We start from the raw sequence: 12,097 nt of genomic DNA, 5'->3' as shown, positions 1-12,097 counted from the left end.
GCCCACTCTCATTCTCGCGGCGATTATCTTGTCCCGTTCGTTGTGAAAAACCAACTGAAGGCTTGAATAAAGATCGTTTCTCTTTTTCTTACTTTGATAGTCTTTAATGCTAAAGAACGGTATCAAGTGTCACTGTAGTTGGTGAAACCAGATTAGAAATACTTTTGCAACGGTTCACCCAGAATCTCTTCGAGAGTACGCACAGCATCCTGCGCACACTTCTCTGTAGCTTCATCCTCGTCTTCCAACAATTCTGCCAAGAATGGTATAGTTTCTGGAAGGAGCGGCATGAAATCCTCGCCAAGCTTTCTCACGATTTCAACCTATGCCCCCGTGGAAAACAAGCAATATCAATGAAACTTTATCTTGTAAATTCGGTTGAAGCGCGTTTCTGACACGCCCATTTCGCTCATTTCTTACCAATGCATTCAACGCGGCGCTCCTAACGTATGGTTTCGTGTGTCTAGTCTTCAGCAGTGTCTGGTACACCAATTGCTTGTGCAAAGTATCATCGGGAATAGCACTAGCAAATGCCGCGATGCAAGGAATGACCAATTCCTTTGCCCTTCTCTTGTAGTCCTCGTTGGAGCCCATAGTGTTCTCTATCTGATCTACGATAGGCTGCGCCAATATATCAAACCTCTCTTGATTCACGAAATTATGCGCGTCATAGTTGAAGACTCGATAGAGAGTTAATAGAACCGCTTCCACTAACTCGATTTTATTCGATTCCTCGGGTAGAGTCATCTGCTGTGGTTCCTCCGTGATCGCTGGATTGTTGCTACTCAACAACACGGCTGCATGCTTGAGGAAGTGACCAGCGAAGAGTACAAAAAGAGATTTTAGGCAATTTGCTATGTTCGCTGATAGTCTACAACAAACGGATAGTTATGGTTCTTTATAGAATCTGTTCGCTAAATGATCGTAAGAAACAGGATTTACGGACGTACCTATAGAAAGTAATGCTTCTTTGCTTGTGTTGCGGATTTCTAGCGGCCCAGTCGTAAAGCTTATAATAAAGCGGCCTAAAGGTGGCTTCGCTTAGTTTCAATACTAAAGAAACTAACGCTTTACTAGCACTTTCCTCTACGGCCACCACGTCCTTCATCGTCATTTCCGACTCGTCTACGTCCATCTCATCGCCGGAGTGGGAAATGTCCTCGCGGAATTCTAAAACCTTCAAGAAGAACGTGCCTAAATCGGGTATGGCTGCGTTCAAGTCGGTTGGTTGCACGTTGTTGAACGATTCCGCGAAGACAGTCATCAGTGCCGGTATGCGTTTATACGTTTTCTTTGCAAGTAACGTCATATACGTTCTATTGACAGCTGGTAGTAACACTCTCAGAGGTATACAGGTGGAGAGTTTCTGAGTTGTGGCCTTTAATCGTGACACCACTACGGCAACCTGTAAAAATGAATAAATACGAAGAACTTAACAATAAGTACAGCACGTACGTTTACAACACGTATTTATCGTAACGACCGATTGAAATTAAGTTATACCTTTGGATTTTCCGTATCCGTGTATAAAGAGTTCAACCTCGCCAGCTCGAACAGCAATTGGTCCAGATATAAAGACAAGAAGTTACCTACGGACTCGACAATTTTTTGCAGGGCGCTGATTATGCTGACAATTATCACGTCGGGTACAGTTTGATCGCAATGGTCTTCCAACAATTTTAGAATAGCCGGTACAAATCTGTTTAACGAGTGTATCGCGTGTATGCGCAAAGAACTGCATAACTCCGCGACGCAAAGCGCAGCGCTGCCCAACACTGCCCCTTCCTTTGTTTGTAAAAGTTCGGTGGTCATTTCCAGGATCTATAACGTAATAAAAAATAATAATAACGGACATTATAAGATTGCTGCTTCACTTGTAATCTGTTCCCTATACTATTCTTGGTACAGATCACGTTCTATTCAAATAATTAAGACTTTGATTTATAGTCAATTGACTGAACTATTTTTAGATCTGTACAATCTCCTCTTAATTGTATTTCTATATTGTACAGGGTGTACTGAATATCGTGGTACGACTCGAAAGAGAACAATTTCTCGTGAAAGAATAAATCGAAAATAGATATAAAATCTTGTTCTGAATCGATAAAGATCGATAAAGATGCTCGCGTATCCTAAATCTGTAATTCAATGTTCAACTCACCGGTTTAAATAATGTGGGGTGTTCAGAAGCCAACAATTTTGCCAGTAACTTCAAAGTAATCAGAGCAGTTTGTTGAACAACCTCTTGCTCTTGCGATTCAAACTTTGCCTTCGTTTGTACTATCTTCAACAAGGATTCAATGAAACCTAACAAATTTTTGTGATCCCTTTCGTTGAATTTCCTTTGCTGTAGACGCGTGTTGAAAAGCTCCAAGGACTTTCTTTTCACCGTCAGCAGATCGTGTTCTATTAACCGCTTAACGCTGACCAAGAATATTCTATTTGGCAACAAATTGTTCACTAAATCCAGCACGTCGTACAAATGATGCAGAAGAACCTTCCAATACTTCCCAATCTGCTTTCCTTGATGTTTATCGGCATTTTTCGCCGTGCTCTGGATCAATACGATCAATTTGACGATTAACTGATCATAATACGGTATTGCGTTGTTCACTTCGTTAGAATCAAACTCGGCGACTTTATTGATAAAATCAGGGGACGACAACAAGTTGCTTAAAAATTGGACTAGCGTGTACTTGTAATGTCTCAAGTGTTTCGGCGTACAATTACCAACGTCGAAGATGTATTTATATTTAAAAGATACCACGGCCCTCCTGCTCTCCTCGTCTTCTATATCAATGGGCAATTCCTTCATAAATTCAGCCAATTTCACGCAAACTTGAATAAGTCTCGTCGGTGGAAACTCTTGGGATACTTGCAGAGCGAACTCCAGCCTCTGTCCAGACGTCTTCTGGTTCGTAATACGCATGGTCCTCGACATGACGTGGCTCTCGAAGCTTAGCAGATAATACAAATGAAGGTGGTTGTCCAGCAGCTGCAAGAGTTTCACGAACAGAGGCGTTCTTCTGTGCTCCGGAATATCTGGCAGCGAAACAATGAAAGTCCTCAAGACTTCGCACGCATGTATCTCGTTCTCGGCCGCGTTTATTATAGGGACCACAGTCTCGATGGTCTTGGAAATAATTTGAATGGAGTAAGCATCGTCCTGGCGCATCACGGAACTGCCCATGAACGTGAAAATCGGCATGATGGTGTACAAAGCGCAGCGCACGTCGACAACTTTCAATAATTCCACCAGGACCAATAAAGCGTGATGATGAGTCTGGGGATTTCTCGAGGTCCTGATGCACTGAGTGATCAGGTCCACTTGCAAATGAGCGTCCCGAATCGGCAGTTTCTTCATCGCCAATCGGTGGATCGTCGATAACAACAACTGGTTCGTGTACTCTATGGGACTCTGCTCCTCAAAGCTAAGACAGGTTTTCAGCAAATTGAACAGTGTCGGGTAAAGCAGCTCCGCGTGTTCGATGTTATTGGCTCGTTGAACAAATTCCAATAGAGTCACGCCACGCTTCCATTCCCTCTGGTTGATTATCGTTGGATTAGGCAGAGAGCGTATGTGGCCGAGTCGTCTTTTGTTCCTAATTTTCGAATCGTTTTGTTCTGCGCTCTTTAAACTTTGCATGATTTGCAGCTCGTTAACTATGAGCTGTGCGTGCACGCGAATCCTTCTGGTCGCTCTGTTGCCAGCGGAAATTACGTTCCCTATTTCACAGTCGGTGAGCACGTCCACTAATTTAGCTAGAATCCTACTTTGAAGATCAGCAGACACAAGTCCAGCTCTTTCAAAGAACGTCCGTTCTATCTGCTTCAAAAGAATAACACTTGGCGGATGTTGAGTCCGGTTTTCCGTGACTATCTCGATCCTGTGCTCCTCTATGCTAGCCTCGAATAATTGCCACACTTGCTGGACGGTGAGAGCCTTCACAGTCGCGCTGTTGAACCTCTGGAGTATATTTTTCAACACGTTTCCAGCGGACTCGTTCTTCGACTCCGTTGAAAGGATTTGCAAAAGTTTAAGCCCAAGGGGAGCCAATCGTTCGAGTATCGCGGGTCCATTGACGTATGTCATAATGTCCAGAAGCTGAGATTTGATGTGTAACGGACTCTCCGGATCCATGACTACTTCGAACAATTGTTGCTGTGCCTGTTGGAGCCTCTTCCGAAGGTCCGACTTCAATTGTCCGCACACGTCCGGATCGGGTGACAGTAATACGTAGAGTGACAGGGACAGCTGATCAGGATCCAGAGATATCTCTGGGCTTCTGTTAGCTAGTTCGTGCAACAACGTCGAGAAGGGATCTACCGTTGATTGAGTAGCGCGCATTAGCTTCCCGAGAATACTTAACGCGGCTATTCGACAATCGTTGTTCTCTCTGGCCAACGAAAGTAATAAATTCGTGACGAAGATTTGATCCTGAAACGCCCACAGGGTGGACTTACATTGTCTCAAGAGTACTTCGGTTATTTTCAGACAGTGAAAGGAGGTTTGCACTTTAACTGGTTTTATGTACAACTGAGAAAGGAAACGAATGAGATCCTTTATTGTAGCGAAGTGCCTCTGGAAGAATATCTGCAAACAACGGGAATAGTGTTTGCACCAGTATTTATTGCCTATCCCCTCGAAAAACATCTCGAGGAGCCTCAAGATCAGATTACTACGATGTTTATTATTCTCGAAATCCATCTTCGGATTTGACTTCAAGTCCAAACGTCTGTGAACCATCTCCAGTACGTAAGTGCCGACTTGTAACGGCAAAACTCCCTGGGAAGTTAACTCGATAGCAATTTGTATATTGTCCCCGGTGATATTGTTGCAATTCTGCAGCATTTTCACTTGAGGGTACTTTTTTATCATTTCTGTGGCCATTTCGATTACTTCCCGGGCCACTTCCGGTTTCAGAGATCCGACAGGAACTCTGCACACAGATCCCAACAAGATCAGATTGAAGAACATGAAAGCTGCATCTCCGTGAGACATTTGCTGCTTCATAGCGCACAATATACTATCTGTTGGAGGTAGCAGCTCCCAATTAAGTATGTTGTGAAATGACGCAGACGAAACCGCCTCGGCATTCGGCGAATTTCCCAGATCGTTCCGCACGTGTTGCATGTAAGGGTTGTTCCTGGCAAAATTCGATTTTAATACTTCCATTGCGATATCCACGTCTGCATCGTCGTTCGGAAATAAATATGGCAAAGACGTGATAAAAACGCTGGTATCGTCACCGACTTCGCAGAGTTCCAACAAAATTTTCAATGCTGGTTTCGCCAGTATCTTTCTGCCGCTGGTGTGACAAGTCGACAACAATAATTTCAATTCGTCGATCAGTATATCCGCAGGTAACAGAGCTGTTAAACGTTTCGTAGAGATGGATAGCAAAGCCCTGATTACGTCCACCTCGCTGTCGCTGAATCTAGCCTGTATCGTGTTCGTCATCATCTCTTGGAAGCTTTCAGAAATATTTATATCATTTCTCGCCAATGCTTCTAATGCTAGAATCCTCTGTTCGGGGCTGATATGGATCAATCTATCAAGGATACCAACAAAATTCTGCGTATCTCTAGCTCCCAAGTACCAAGATGTGACGAACTGTAAAGCTAACTTGGAATTTTTGTCCGTTTCACTACGTTTCATTAGACCCTGTAAGTAATCGTCGAATCTTTCTGGATACGTTCTCTCAAGTATGTGGTATAGTTTAATAAGAAAATCTTGGGCTTTCGTAGACACATCGACCAAAAGCAATTCATTTTCAGATATATTCCTCAACACCATGTCCACTCCGTTGTTGTCTAGCTTTATTCGCGTTAGTATCTCGCTGACCATATTCTGTACTCGTGCTGTTCCGTTCGGGTCGTCCAGGATTACGCGACAACAAGTTTGTAATAACGGTACGACGAACTTTAATATGTTCGTATTAGACGATTGAATTTTAATGGTGTACTCGATGAACCAGGATAACTCGGACAGTCGAGTAGCAAGGCTTTTCGGGACAATGGTAAGTCTATTATACGGCGCATTGTACAAGAAGAACAACAGGAGTAGAGCTTCCTCCTTTAAATGCGTTTTCTTAAACATCTTCAAGAATAATTTCTCGGTAGTTTCGTCCCTGAGCCTTACGTGAGTCATTAACTTTGCCAGGATCATATAACTACTGGCTGCAAAGTCGGGAATGGAGCACTCTAAACCCTTTAGAATGGTGGGTAACATGTAACCCATTTGAACCTCAGACACAGTTGACAAACGATCGATAGTCCCTAATATCGAAGTAGTGTAAAACGCGTACAATGTGCTTAAGGAAGACGCTCGTTCTGAATGTACTCTAGTGGCGGTAATAACGTGGTTACAAATTAATTTCAGAAGGGCATTGTCAGTACTAAGACGATTGATCAGTGTTATTGAAGCTAATGGAACGCCTGGTTTTTGAAGAGGTTCTAACCAGTGCCATTTGTCAGCCTCGTCTGACAGATCTACCAATTGCAATGCTCTAACAAACATTCGAGTCTCATGGTACGGTAATATCAAAAGTAAAAACAAGTCTTTATTAAATTCGTGTATACGAAATCGGTGTATTAGCCATTCAAGTGCTTTGTGGCTGATATTAAGCAAGAAATAAGGAGATAACAGAATGAGAAATTTTTCAATCTCTCCATCTAATCTTTTGTTCACTTTGATGTCCTGTACAGCACGTTCGAGATTCAATGAACTCTGCGCGAAAAGAGTCTTTTCAAATTCTAAAAATTGTTCCGACAACTTTGTCAACTCCTGCAATCCATTCTGGCCTAAAAAAAATAGTGTTACTTAAGTATTCAACAAAAATATTTACATTTTGCAAATTCGTAGAAAGAGTATACTACCTATACTTAGAACTGTGTCCTTGTCTAAATTAGCAGCTTCTTTAGGATCGAATAATAAACTGGCGCGATTCTTGTCCTGCAACAATATTGATGTCTGCGGGGTTCTCAATTTCTTCAATTGTTCCACAAGAGATGTAGCCATTTTGAAACTGTAATTAAACTGATTAGTAAGTGAAGAGTGTTCGAATAAGCACCACAAATGTAGATAAGTGCAAAGAATAACCTCGTTGTTCACTTAACCTGAAACCGCATATAATATCACCTTATTTTTATACTATTCGCCACTAAACAAAATAAACTGTCATTGATTTCATAAAATGCTAATGTAAACTTGTTTCTAAAATGTCACAGAATATTTTCACTATCTGAAATGTACTATTTTCACTCTCTGAAATATAATTATAAAAGATATTCATCTCCATGTGCTGACACTGCAAGCAGCCATACTGACGCATGCGCAAAGTCGTGAAAATTAGCACCAAAACTGAAAGTAGTACGATACTATAGACGGTTTTTTATATCAGTATTTACGCGATTGTATTACGCGTAAAAGAAATCCAATTGGACTGCAGATTTTAGATGATTCATAAAATCGCTTTATTCATTGATTCCTTTTGTCAAAATTGAAAGAATTCCTATACTTATGTAAACACATCGAGTTAGGTTATTTTCTTGCTTCTGTTTAAAAACGAACACATAGAAGCAGGTAAATAGTAATTAATATATTTTAATTCCGCTCTTCCTCTTTTGACAGGACAGATGGCTGACACATTAGAAAATATTAACCCCAAATTATACAGAAGAACGGACGAAAGACAAATTACTGAGAAAGATGAAGACGAAGATGTTGTAGACGACTTTGATACACGTGAAATTTTTGGTACGTATTAATAAATTTTGACACGAGCTTTTCACAAATACATCCGTAACCAAAGAAAACTCGACAGACTATTAATGAATACACTTGCACTAATGTCTTTGACTTCGTGATATACTGTAAATTTGATTCTGTAATATCATCAAATGATAAAATACATGTATGTACATATAAATTAGAAAAAATATAACCATTTTTAATCCATCTTTAAAAAAATCACTTTATGGTTAATATTATATTCCGAACGACTGTTACTCAAAGAGGACTGACATTACAATAACATTGGATTCTTAAGTTATATATAATTTATAGATCTAATTAAAAACATCAATGATCCAGAACATCCACTGACACTGGAAGAACTGAATGTAGTTGAACAAGGTCTCATCGAGGTAACGTTTGTATCATGTATCAATGAAAAGTGAAATTATTTGAAAAATTGTATTACTATATTATTCCAGATTGATAATAAAAGCAATAGAGTTCATGTAAAATTTACACCGACAATACCACACTGCAGTATGGCAACATTAATCGGCTTATCAATCAGAGTACAATTATTGAGAGTTTTGCCCTCAAGGTTTAAGGTTAGCGTGGAAATTACACCTGGTACTCACTTGTCAGAAGCAGCAGTGAATAAACAACTGGCTGATAAAGAAAGGGTAGCAGCAGCTCTAGAAAATTCTCATCTACTTGAAGTTATTAATCAATGTATTGGGATTAGATGTTAAGGGTACTGTAAATTCACAATGTCACATAATTTTGTACCTATACTTATGTATAGATGTTAATAGCCTATTGATTTTGCCACAAAACTTACCACTCGTTGTTTTCTTGTTTATTACTCATTTTTAAATTATTACACTTAATTCTTTCACTTCAACTAATTAAAAAAGCAAATTTACAATCTACAGTATCTTATTTCTTTAGTGCTGACATCGATGCAGCTGAGTTTTCTTTCGGTATATCTTTCAGTGGATTATATTTAAATGTCTTCTTCAGTGGACCTTTCGCTGCCTCATTAAACTGTATCATGTCCGCACGTGCGTAATCTGCCAATTTGTTAGATACTTTCATATTACTCCAGGCTGTAACAGAATAATTGTTAGTGTAATACATAAAAAAATTTTTTGTCTTAAACATTTAATTGATATTACAATCAGAAAATGCCTCTCTGAAGTTTTTCTTTGCTAACTGTGAGGACCTTGCACTCTGTGGGTGCTGTATAGGAAGTGGAATTTTAAAAATTCGTTTCACGCTATTCATTTTGAGAGCTTCATTTTGTATTACGGTTACAATATTCGAAGTGACCCAATGACACAAAACCATCTGTAACAAATTAGTCACTTAATATTTTCAATGCACCCAACGCAGATCTCAAATCTCTGATGTAATAACTTCTTACTCCTGGGAAGTGAGCTGCAAACAGGAACGAAACAAGTGGTATTGCCCTTATAAAATACCGCATCATTGCAGATACCTGATTCGCGCTAGCGTTTTTCATTGCATACTCAGTAACCAAAAGCATTGATACACTACTGCATAGTGGTAAAATATAATATGGATCGGAAGCAGTTAAATCTGCAAACCACCAAAGTCCACCGTCTTTTAAACTTTCTACAGGGACAGCAGCCATTTGCCTTAAGGCAATAAATATTGGTATATGTACACCGATCTTTAAAAAAAAAAATATAACAAATTTCGATCATCATTGATATTTATAATTATGATTATTACTAATGAAATTCCTTAACATGTATATCTGTACCCTAATAAAAGATGAAATTGGAAACATCTTGATTTTATTCCTCTTAAAAAATTGTTGCAAATCATAAGAATGCAGAGCAGCTGAAAAATAAGAATTATATTTATTTGTTCCGATTGACACATCGTGTAATGTAAATCATACCTTCTTCTACGTTCCCAGTACGTCTTGACTGTGTCAATCTGTCTTGTAGTTCGACCATTTCTGGTAGAACATTTTGCAATTTAGAAGTATTTCTTTGTACATCTATCGCAAGTGGAAATGTAACTATTTTGATAAATAAGGCAGTTACTACAACTGACAACCACCATGGCATGTCACAACTGATATGAAGCCATTCAAAATACGATTGTATAAGTCCGATAGGACTATATCCACCCAACCCTAAACTTTCAAAGGTAGGTTCACCATTTGCATGTACCTTAATAGCTTCCACTATTCCTTCGGTTAATGGTACCGGTGGTTCTATATTAAATATATAAACAATACAGATATTTCAAGTCCTAAATATTATTCAACAACTTGAATGTTAAATATTGTTTTACCTGGTATTTCACTTAAAAGATCTTTCTCCGGTACAGCGTCATTTATATTTATTACGTCTTGCGGTTGCGCTAAGGGTACATTGACGAGAATGAAACAGTTGCATCCTTTATATTCCTTTTTTATAATTTATGCAGAGCAAATGATTGTTATATATACCTGATGGGATATTCGAAACAGTTTCCTTTCCTGTTACATTAATTGTGCTTTCATATCGAACAAGATAAATTCCATAAACTTTTGAATGTTTGTGATTATTAAATATAATACCCTCTTCTAAACGTCTGTTTATCGAGTTATGAGCAAGACGACTGAACTGACATTCCGTTATTTTCTGAATAAATTTGCATTTACATTGTAAAAGGATCTTCATTTGTGAAGTACGATAATATAACCTCAACTAAGAGTAAGATTTTGATTTACCTGAAAACCTGCAGTTGGGCTTAAAAACTTTCGTCCGATATCTGCAAATAATCGTGTGAACATGTTTTCGTTTAAAAACTTAAAATATTCAATGCTATATCACAAAAAGAATAGCACGTTGAGGACACTCCTGCCCTATATCTACATCTCCATTCCCACCGAGCATGTGCGTCGACAGTTTCTGCGCATACAGGTCTACTCTGTACCGCGTACACGTGGTCTTTTAAAAAAGGAATCATGAATTCAACTTGAAAGAACCTATTTTATTCGATAATATCACACTTGAGATTACTAAACTACTTTGCGCGATCAGTACTTCAGGGTATGGAACACCAAATCCTACAGCACAATTATTATCCTGTATCTACCTTATGCATCGTTGGTAATAATGTACGTTACCTTGTTTACATATATAAATTTTTCATTTCTAATCAGGCAATTAGTAACTCTTTCCAACAAATTTTAGGAAATGGTATGTTCTCTAGTATATAATGTATATCGGTTAAAATTGTTAAAATTGTAAGAGCTGAAGAAGAACTGTGAAAGAAATCATCAACTTATAATGATTTCTTTTAAACCTTCCTGCTGCCAATTCTGCAAAGTAACACACTTTTCAAAAAATTTCTTTCTCCTTCTCGCGTAGATTCGAGACGTTACACGCCACTAACACAGAACACTAGCATTACTCTGTCAATGTCGGCGTCTCGCACGACCGAATCTACTGCAATGACAATCAGTTTACGCCCTGGGACCGGGGTTATTAAGACAGACCTACTATTTAAGTCCGCCTTCTGCCGTCTCTTCGGTTTGCGGGCCTTCCTTCGACCGCGTAGTCCCTTTTCAATCAGGTTGTGTAACCCGTCGTGAAGGATCGCCTGTTCTGTTGATTCAAGACGATAATACGCGGCTGCGAGAGATTTTTCGTGAACAGAAACAGACTAAAAGAAGAAAAAAAGAAAAAAATGATCGAAAGACGGCACACTCCTAATTACAGATTCACATTGTCAGCAGAGGTCTCTAACCACCGTGCTTTCGGTACCGGCTGTCAATTTCTCCACGAAATAATTCGGTAACTACTCATCTTCTGGATGGAGCAACCAACGCCTCATTTTGTTAGCTTCTTTTCGTGAACGCGCACCCGTAACGCTCAATTACTCGCATGCGGAGTCAGTTTATTTATCCGTCTGTGTTTCACGTACGACCAGCGACTCGTATCGTCTTTTATATTCCTTTCGGTGTGCGCGGTCCCGTTTGCGCTGATTATTAGGCGGTAAAATTTTTCATTCTTTCTCTGGTGGATGATTGAAAAAATTGTTCGCTAAATAGGATTACCACGGGAGACATTGAGTTACCAAGAAAGGGTTAAAAAAGAAATTCGGCGATCGCTTTCCGGAGAAGACTGCTCACTTTTCGCTCGGATAGCAGGTCAGTCAGAGGGAGGTATAATGGGATCGAGCGTCTCTCGAAAAGTACAAGATAGTGAAGCTGTCTCGGGAGAGGGACGACACTGAGTTCGGGTCTCCTGTCAGCGTCGTATCGCGATCCTTTTGATCGCACCGATAAAGCCGGGAATGAACGGAATCTTCGTCGTTTCCAAGCGTAATCTGATG

At 39.6% G+C, this 12,097-nt stretch overlaps 4 protein-coding genes across 4 annotated transcripts in view; 1 reads left to right on the top strand and 3 right to left on the bottom strand.

Moving 5' to 3' along the window:
* The window catches only part of Foxo (forkhead box, sub-group O), a 347,741-nt gene that overhangs the window by 182,745 nt on the left and 152,899 nt on the right, over nucleotides 1-12,097 (bottom strand). The gene's annotated exons all lie outside the window — the stretch shown is intronic.
* L(2)k09022 (HEAT repeat containing 1 homolog l(2)k09022) lies at nucleotides 103-7,191 on the bottom strand. The gene is made up of 7 exons (XM_076902743.1): nucleotides 7,142-7,191; nucleotides 6,880-7,028; nucleotides 2,162-6,804; nucleotides 1,504-1,821; nucleotides 951-1,405; nucleotides 421-871; nucleotides 103-323 (listed from the first exon to the last, which is right to left on the bottom strand). Exons 2-7 carry the CDS (start codon nucleotides 7,019-7,021, stop codon nucleotides 153-155), a joined length of 6,180 nt encoding a protein of 2,059 aa, XP_076758858.1. The 5' UTR covers nucleotides 7,022-7,028; nucleotides 7,142-7,191; the 3' UTR covers nucleotides 103-152.
* Galla-2 (MIP18 family protein galla-2) lies at nucleotides 7,639-8,950 on the top strand. Its single transcript, XM_076902861.1, has 3 exons — nucleotides 7,639-7,759; nucleotides 8,069-8,148; nucleotides 8,218-8,950. The coding sequence occupies exons 1-3, from the start codon at nucleotides 7,639-7,641 to the stop codon at nucleotides 8,485-8,487; spliced, it is 471 nt and encodes a 156-aa protein (XP_076758976.1). The 3' UTR covers nucleotides 8,488-8,950.
* Nucleotides 8,657-10,639, bottom strand: Oxa1l (OXA1L mitochondrial inner membrane protein). Its single transcript, XM_076902834.1, has 8 exons — nucleotides 10,488-10,639; nucleotides 10,224-10,398; nucleotides 10,067-10,135; nucleotides 9,666-9,986; nucleotides 9,525-9,604; nucleotides 9,162-9,431; nucleotides 8,914-9,085; nucleotides 8,657-8,844 (listed from the first exon to the last, which is right to left on the bottom strand). Exons 1-8 carry the CDS (start codon nucleotides 10,548-10,550, stop codon nucleotides 8,675-8,677), a joined length of 1,320 nt encoding a protein of 439 aa, XP_076758949.1. The 5' UTR covers nucleotides 10,551-10,639; the 3' UTR covers nucleotides 8,657-8,674.

Source organism: Xylocopa sonorina, chromosome 10, assembly GCF_050948175.1.
Source record: "Xylocopa sonorina isolate GNS202 chromosome 10, iyXylSono1_principal, whole genome shotgun sequence".
Lineage (NCBI taxonomy): Eukaryota > Metazoa > Arthropoda > Insecta > Hymenoptera > Apidae > Xylocopa > Xylocopa sonorina.
This window is presented reverse-complemented; position numbering and strand designations above follow the sequence as displayed.

Coding starts and splice junctions, on each gene's coding strand:
- Galla-2 (XM_076902861.1), top strand. CDS start 7,639: ATGGCTGACACATTAGAAAATATTAACCCCAAATTATACAGAAGAACG. Junction 7,760..8,068: donor TGATACACGTGAAATTTTTG/GTACGTATTAAT, acceptor TATAATTTATAG/ATCTAATTAAAAACATCAAT. Junction 8,149..8,217: donor TTGAACAAGGTCTCATCGAG/GTAACGTTTGTA, acceptor ATATTATTCCAG/ATTGATAATAAAAGCAATAG.
- Oxa1l (XM_076902834.1), bottom strand. CDS start 10,550: ATGTTCACACGATTATTTGCAGATATCGGACGAAAGTTTTTAAGCCCA. Junction 9,605..9,665: donor TACTGGGAACGTAGAAGAAG/GTATGATTTACA, acceptor CTTATTTTTCAG/CTGCTCTGCATTCTTATGAT. Junction 9,432..9,524: donor CAATTTCATCTTTTATTAGG/GTACAGATATAC, acceptor TTTTTTTTAAAG/ATCGGTGTACATATACCAAT.